General features: G+C 37.4%; 1 protein-coding gene across 1 annotated transcript; it reads left to right on the top strand.

Moving 5' to 3' along the window:
* Positions 1 to 1,521: 1,521 nt before the first annotated feature.
* LOC126839483 (probable serine/threonine-protein kinase yakA) lies at positions 1,522 to 4,221 on the top strand. The gene is given in 3 exon segments (XM_050574802.1): positions 1,522 to 1,641; positions 1,644 to 2,083; positions 3,102 to 4,221. Coding segments are annotated over 3 exon segments (1,530 nt in total). The 5' UTR covers positions 1,522 to 1,529; the 3' UTR covers positions 4,080 to 4,221.
* The last annotated feature ends 4,611 nt before the right edge of the window (positions 4,222 to 8,832 follow it).

Here is an 8,832-nt window from a genome sequence, read left to right as displayed (position 1 = left end):
ACCATAATAGTATTAAGCAAATTATCTTGGCAAAAACATATACACACCAGCCCAACTCACACCACGATTATCTCATACCGCGTTTATTATTATTAAACGTATGTACATTGTATTATTCCAAACCTAGTCGTAACACGTCCCAAGGCCGTTTGCTTTTTTTACGTCTCGTTTAATATACATTACATTACATTATACCGATATTAGGTATTATATTGTAGTAATAATGTTACCCGCCAGTGTTATTGTACTATTTATTATACCATATAACCGCAGAGGAGACGCAGCGACGTCACCAGGAATACCGGTTAAAAAATAAAAACAAACCACCCTCTTCCCGGCTGACAACAGCCTCCTTTGACTTAGAGCCTTTCAATTAGTACAATGTGCCGTGTACCGTTGCTCATCCCGAACCTAACCCAACGATCCAGACCCAAAATCTGGACGTACAGGAGTAGCGTGAGACAGGAGCTGTTGGCGTCTTGAACCACAACTATGCACACAAACCGTCGGAGAATGAAGAAACACGTTTTGTTTGCTTAAAAATAGATAGCGATAAAAATAGACGTTTTCTATAACAATAAACAGGTTAATATAAAATATCAATTGGTACAGTCTGTGTCGCTTGGCGGCCGTCAATGGAATCTTTGACAATGTCTCGCAGAACTGGTGGCATTTTTTTGAAAGTATTTTACAAAAATAACTTGTAAATAAACGATTAAATAAAACGTTATTGTTATTGGACGCATCGTTATTGGGTCGACACGTGAACGCGATCACGTTTTCCTAGGTCGATTACAAAACGGTAATAACTATTATTCGTGTATTAGACCAAAAAAGCAATATCGATATAACTATTATAAAAATACACCTTCTTATCGGGTCGGGTTACGTGCGTAAGTGTGTTTATTAACAATCAATACACACCAGATAGACTGTTGGCCAGATAAACCGGCCAAGTGTTACGTAAATTAGGCTGATGAATTTAATGAACGAGATAACGACGGCGGGCAGAGTGAATCCGATAGCGGCCAGATAAGGAGAAACCGTCAAACCGCATTACCGTAACAGTTGTTGCTGTAACGCGCGATCCGTTTGGTAGTGTTTAGAATAATATGCAATACAATTCCACCGACTGGCTTTGTAAAGGCCCGGTTAAGTGCTGTATGTAGGAAGAGCAATTTCCTAATCTGTGTGCAGCAGTAAGGTCGAATTAATGATGGGAACCTAGTTGGTCGGACAATAGCCCAATCGACCGGGCAGGTTAGGTCATTCATTCGACCTCGGCCCGGTAGATTTTTTTCTAAGCCGTCTGATAGTCTTATTATTGTCACCATTGGTCCGTCCTTGAAGGCGTTTTGCCGGCTAATCTACGATACACCGATGATTCTGGTCGTCCTATAATAATTTAATTGTCACAACAGCTATAACTTGGGCAAAACGTCCACACACTTGTGCATTGTCTCGGGCAATTTGGATTCATCTTATTTTTGTTAACGGTGCGCTTTGAATTTTTTTTTGCAGACTGTGAAATGGTAGCCGACACGAGCAGTTATCATCACCAAAAGCAACAGCAACACCAGCAACAACAGCAGCAGCATCAGCAGCAGCAACAGCAGCATCAGCAGCAGCAGCAGCAGCAGCAAAGTCCGGACTCCACCATCAGCTGAGCCATCATCAGCAACAGCAGCAAAACAGCATGCAATACTGCAGCGACATGGAACAGTCCGGCGGACCGGGAAGCGTGCGGTACGACTCGGTGTCACCCGGGCCAGAGTCCCCGGGAGGCGAACCCTATCCTCCGGGATACGACCTGGCGTCGCACTTGCAGCGCAAAGAGTTCTTTGCACAGCGCAAACAGCGCGAGTTCATTCCGGACAACAAGAAGGACGAGAGCTACTGGGACAGGAGACGGCGGAACAACGAGGCTGCCAAGAGGTCCCGGGAAAAGAGACGGTTCAACGACATGATCCTGGAGCAGAGAGTGGTAGAGCTGAGCAAAGAGAATCACGTGCTCAAGGCGCAGCTGACGGCTATCAAAGACAAGTTCGGCATCAGCGGCGAGGCAGTGGTCAGCGTAGAACAGGTAAACACCAACACACAATTAGCTGTTATCGATACCTAAGCAGTAAGACAGCACGAATTGATAGGTCACTTGGTTTTCGTACGGTCGTGTTGACGTGACGTATTGAGTCTAGTACCGAATTCACTGGCGATTGAGCCTTATCTATCAGCTGTGGAATAGCAAATCGATAGCCTTTAGTACAGCTAAAAGTTCTTTATTTTACTGATAAATAAACGACTGGGCATATAAAAACAACAAACAGCCGAACTAACATTGAAGCTACTAAATAGGTCATTTTTTTTATGAACCAAATAAATTGTTTATCTTATACAAGCAATTCACTCTCGATGAGATTCTCGCAAACATTGTGAACCGACCACCTAGTTTATTATTAATATCCTATTGCATCTTCCGCTCTTCTCTATTTTATGCCAGAGTCTTCAAATCTGATTACTCGTCGTATCCAGCCATTTCAATTATCTCTCCTATGAATGTCTTCCTCTTCCTTTGCGTTCATTGATTCTTCCTACTATTATGTTGGTTATGTCTTATTAAGTGTCCCATAAGTTTTCTGCTTGTTGATCTAATAATGGACAGCAATACTCTCTTCTCCTCTACTATTTGGAGAATTACTGCATTGCTCTTCCTTTTAGTCCAACTAATACGAAGTAATCTTCTCCAAGTCCACTTTTCTATCGCTACTGTTTTTTTTTATCTTGTACTGTTAAGGTCTAGGTTTCACAACCATACACCAAAATACTCCATACGTAGCTTTTAGCAAAGTTTTTTCTGATCTTAATACTATGATTTTTGTTCGCGAGTAGTTGTCTTTTTTTGTTTGAAAGCTCTTTTTGTCATGGCTATTCGGTGTCTTATTTTCTACCAAACATCCTATTGCATATAATCCAAAAAGTGACACATCAGTTTGTGACTTCTTACTTGCAGACTTGGTCCTTCTTAGGGGCCACCGTCTTCTGGAAATTCTACTTAAATTATCATCATTATTGTTGTATTAACTTTTGTGTTTTTTTCTTTGCAGGTAATGGCTTCGTTGCCGACCAATGAACAGGTGTTGAGCATCACTAAACGACCCAAGTTGTCATCATCGTACCCACAAAACCCGATTCCCACTTCGGTGATCCACCGACCGGTACAGTCGACCACACCGAAGATGAACGGCAACGGCTATTACGGACAGTCCGACTGCGCAATGGACCAACAGGACCGTTCCAACGGTAGCAGCAATGGTAGTCTCAACGGTGGCATCGTTCCGGCGGTCACATCGGCCGCGGCCGTGGCCGCCGCCGCAGCCGCCGGTTACGCGCCGTACTCGTTCACGCCCGTCTTGCCGCCGCTACAGCCGCCGTCGTTCGAAGCGGCCGCCAACAGCGTGTTGAACCTCAGCCGGCGGCCGCCGTCGCCGTACGAGTTGAGCAGTGGCAGCGGCGACGACACGTCGTCGTGCGTGCCCATATCGCTGGCGTTCGTGGCCGCGGCCGCCGCCGCCGTCGGTTCCGGCCATCACATCAACAACAACAACAACAATTGTCTGCCGCACAAGCTGCGGCACAAGTCGCACCTCGGCGACAAGGACGTGGCGGCCACGGCCCTGCTGTCTTTACAGGCCATCAAACAGGAGCCGGGCAGCAGCCGGGCGAGTCCGCCGTGGGACGCGGAGGGCAGCAGCGACGAACGCGACTCCGGCATCAGCCTGGGCGCCGAATGGGGCGTCAGGCCGGCCGCCGGTTGCCCGACGTCCGCCGCACCCAGGGCGGTGGCCATGCAGTCGCCGCCGACGTCCGCGGCCACCGCAGCCGCCGGTGCAGTAGTGGCTGGCGAACCCGCCGACGGCGTGGCCGCAGCCGCCGCCGCCGGAGCCGACGACACCAGACTCAAGTCCGAAGTGGCCCGTCTGGCGTCCGAAGTGGCCAACCTCAAGAACATCCTGTCCCGGAAGGCCACCAACGGCACGACCGCCCAACAACAACAACAACAGTCCACCGTCGCGGTCAACTGAAACAACAGTCGGCAGGCGACCGTTGCTGTCGTTGAGTGTAAATCTGATGCAAACAAAATGTACATATATATATTTATTTATATATATATTATGTATTTATAAATAATATATATTTATATGTATTATGTATTCATAAATAATATATATATATATATTATATTTATTATTCATTATTAATATTATTATCATTACTAATATTAACCCCGTCGGTTTAGGACGGCGCCAATTTATATTATTATTACATAATAGTGTTTATTAATGTTAAGAGTTTTTAAAAAAAAAAAAAAATTTTTATTGTATTGTTTTTTTTCAAAATATTTTTTTTAACGCGCATGGCAAAAAAACAAAACAAAACAATCATCGCTATTGTTTCGCCCACCGAGAGTTATAAATATTTTATTTTCTTTACAAAATATAATATAATAATAACAAATATTTAATGTGTACCTATTGCAAGTCGCATATCGCCACTTTTAACCGTAGGACGGACACGATTGTCCGCCGGTGTTTTTCGCCTTGAAACATAAGAAAGAAAAAAAAACACACATACACGCACATCGAAACGGACAGGATAATAGACGTTACTTGTAAGATAGAAAAAATTGTAAAAAAAAAATAGTAAATATATTACAAAAAAACTGTCTTGTGATGTAAATAATTTTAATACGGACGTTTCGAACAAAATGTAAAAGAATTTATAAATAAATATGTATTTATATATTTATAAAAAAAAACGAATAGTACGAGTGCGTATATATATATTATAAAAGACCGAATAATAAATGTATTTTTATATTTATTTTGCGCGTACTTAGCAATACTGTTGTAACGTTCGTTTTGTTTTGTTTGTTTTTTTTTCTAATTTATCGTTAGTACAATATTATTATGATCTAACAAAACAAAAAAAAAACCAACAAAAAACGGCTGTAGTTAAAAAAAAATTAAAGTAATAATAGTCTGTGATAAACGTTCTTATTGCCCTTGTTCTGTTTGTGTTTTTTTTTGTTATTTGAAACATGATATTATATTTTATCATAATTATTAATATGTTGTTGTTTAAAATCAATTAAAAAAAAAAATCAATTAAAATTTAAGTAAAATGTGAAAACAAAATATATATATATATAATTATTATATTATTATCGTGAAAAGTATATAATATATACACAGTGTACATAATTTATATTATGATTATTATTTTTCTATTTATATAAATAGAATATAGATATTTATTTAATTTATTATTATTTATATATATATATTTTGTAATAATGTTAACGTGTAATAGTAATTTTATTATTATTATTAATATTCTTATCGTGAAGTCTTATTCTAAATTATTATTGTACTGTAGAGTGTTTATGTTTTTTTTTTAATTTAAAAAACACATAGATTGTTATTGTTTTCTACTATATATATATTATATATATATTTATTTATATATTATATAATAAAAATATATTATATATACTATAACGATGTCGTTTTATTGAATTTATTATTAAACAAACAAAATGTGAGTACTCTCTTCAACAGAAATGGCGATTAAGCTACAAGAAAAAAATATAATACTTAAAAAGTAATTATTTTTAAAGCAAAAAAAAACTATTTTTCCACTTTTGTCTTCGTGCAACAACCAAACTTGTCCAATTAGGATTTTTTTTTTGTAAATGTAATTATCTTTTTTAAATTGATTTATTATTATTATTATTATTTTTTTTTTTTTGAGACTCGTTTAAATGTTGTTTTTATCTCGAGGAGACTTGATTCAAGAACGAGCGCTTTGAATTGGGAAGGAAAGTCAACATCTCGAGTAGCCAAGTAGGATTTTACTTCTTAGGTATACTCGTTTATTTTGAAAATTAAAGGCATAATATTATAAGTGTATCTTTTTCTGTCCGAAATCGATCAACAATTATTTATCTGAGAATTTAATATATTTTGTAATATATATATATATATATATTTTTAATATGGACCAATTTATCAACAAGAAAACTTGTTCTTATTTGATGTGTTTTTTCTTGTCGCTTATTTACTGTCAAAAACCCAATTAGGTGACTTTGAAGAAACCTGACCGGATCTAAGTTGAAGTGATCCACAAAATTAAGAACTGTAAGTACTGGAAAACGGATGATTACGAACAGTGTAGATTATATTATTGTACAGTTAAACGAGTACCTATTGTAATTTAGGATATTTTAGTTAAAGTTTAGAGCCAAAAGTATTAAGTGCATTTCGAAAACGCTTTGATACTTCACATGGGCACGGGTGGGGGGGGGGAGACTTCCTAAGCCCTGGGTTGAAAAAGTAGCTCCAGAAGCGGCTGCTGGTAAAAAAAAAAAAAACGTGTGTGCCTATAATAATGATATGAGATTGTAACATTAAGTGTGTAAGACACTGTGCGGCGGCACTGACCTCGGCGGCTGCGACGGTCCGGTCGGTTTGACCCACTTCCGGCCAACACGTTAACGGGTATCCGATAATGTAAACGTCTTACATATTATACACGAGGTATGTTGTCTCTCTGTCGGTTTGCCGTTACTACGGTGTTTCCGTGTGTCCGGGGACCGACCGTTTGTCTCTGTCCATATTGGCTAGGTACAACGCCAGTGCCGGCCATAAAGGTATTGTGTTTTGCGTGACGGTTTTTTTTTTGAAACGTTTGACATGTTTTTGGTTTTCTTGCCTCCTGACCAAGCTCGAACGACTAAAAAAAAAAAGGTCATTTAAAAAACTGCCGTTTAAGTTTCAAAAGTTGATAAATATCGCGCTGAAAAATAACAGGTTAACGTCAATACTCGGTAACTTAACAATGACTTGTACTATAACAAATGAGTGTCGTTGATGGTTCATGCTGAACAGACACGGTAGATAAAAATAATATAATTGGATCCCTCTCGTTTTCCTTGAAAATAATATTAAAATTTTTTTTATTTTGTTAGCATGTTTCTACTTTGGCAATATTCCGGTTAAGCCTAATTTCGGAACAATAAAAAATATAAAACTCACTTAACTTGTCCAGAAAAAAACAATTACATAATAATCATATTGTATTCACAACCTAATTGAACATTGACTGGTAATTAAAATATAATTAAAAAAATGACTCTACCAATGAATACTAGATTCGCAATTATTAATAACAAAATAAATTCCATAATAATTGTCCGTATTATGATATTTTATAGTTGCCAATTATTCCAAAAAAAAACCAATAGAATACATTTGGATTTGGGGGCGCTTTTCAAAAATGACAGCTGTTAGTACGCCTGTTGTTGCTCGTCACCAAAATAACAATGATTATCAACATGTCTTTGGTATTATTTCCTTGTTTTTTCTTCGATAAAAATTGTATAAATCATTCCTCTATTGAGAAATCCCCTCGAGTCTGAATCTTTGTCAACAGTGCTTCTATGACCCCTGCGGGGAGACATCACAAAGTTTTTTTTTTTTTTTAATGAAAGCACAAAAGGCAAAGACGGTATTTGGATTTGGCTGTCACGCCAGAGCACCTGTATACGACACACAGCCGGATCTAAACGTTGCTATTTTGTGACGGTATCTGGCATTGTCTTAATGGACGCTATTCAGGCCGAACAGGAACCCAACTCGACACGCTGACAATGGTAATTATATCAACAAGTAACAACCATGGCAGCAGCAGCAGAAATAATATGTAACAATAACGCGTTAGCTTGTGATTCAAACGCCCAAAGCAGAGACAATTATTATTATTATTATAATATTGCAAACCAGAGCAATGTCTACACAATACACACACATTAGACACGAGGCTGGGCCGGTTAATGCGGTTCACGTTGAGCCGGGTCATTTGAAATATCCGTATAAATTACCGTTTAGCTGAATGCATTAATAATAATACATGGACGGAGAGGTCACATAAGTCTTTCTTGGTGTACAAAGTGATAATACTTATCAATATCTTATTACCGCTCGGATGCGAATCTATATGGACGGTAAAAGTCAATTTGGCATAAACAATAAAAAAGTGTCAATTTAGATTTTTGAATTATTAAGGAAAATTCATATTGTATTCTATTCAAACACATTAAGTATAGAAAATCGATTAATCGACATTTTGACAGATCCAATTAAAAAATTCATTCATTAGTTCATCAAAAAACTAAAAGAAATATTTACAAAACATTGTTTTTTTTATAAAACAACTAGTATTTTTGTGACCGTGGAAACATTTTTTAAAAAATCATTGTTAAGGGAATTGCATGTGGTCTGTTTTTAAGGAGTTTTGTATAGGCAATATTTAAGACAAAAGAGGTTTTGATCAATTTCGACCGTGTCAATTAAGTAACCGGTTAATTTGTATAAGCTTTGAAGTATTATTTTTAAATTAAATTATTTTTTTATGAGGAATAGCAATTTTGGTTTATTTTAGACAAAAAAACCAGACAAATCCGGTCAACTACTTAAAGATGGTCCAATTTAGTTCTGTTAAGAGATTCGAGTTCTTTGGCTGCTCAACTATGTTATAAGAAAATCGGATTTTCATATAAAAATGTCAGTTTCTTGTAATAGAATAAATTTAATTTGCAATTCATTCAATATTAAAACCCAATTTTTTTACACAAAAATAGCCAACAATCAACGTATAAAATCCCCTTAAGTTTAGAAAATCTATTAATTGACATCTTGACAGATTCAATTGGCCATTAGAAAGATAATTTTCTAAAAGAGTTAAAAAAACTAAAAAAAATATTATCTAAACATTATT

The sequence above is a fragment of the Adelges cooleyi genome, unplaced genomic scaffold, assembly GCF_023614345.1.
Source record: "Adelges cooleyi isolate 19-005CV unplaced genomic scaffold, UGA_ACOO_1.1 ACOO_flye_CR_arks_rails_tigmint_CR_PRNA_306, whole genome shotgun sequence".
Classification (NCBI taxonomy): domain Eukaryota; kingdom Metazoa; phylum Arthropoda; class Insecta; order Hemiptera; family Adelgidae; genus Adelges; species Adelges cooleyi.
The sequence above is the reverse complement of the archived record's forward strand: the minus strand, read 5'-3'. Positions and strand labels throughout refer to the sequence as shown.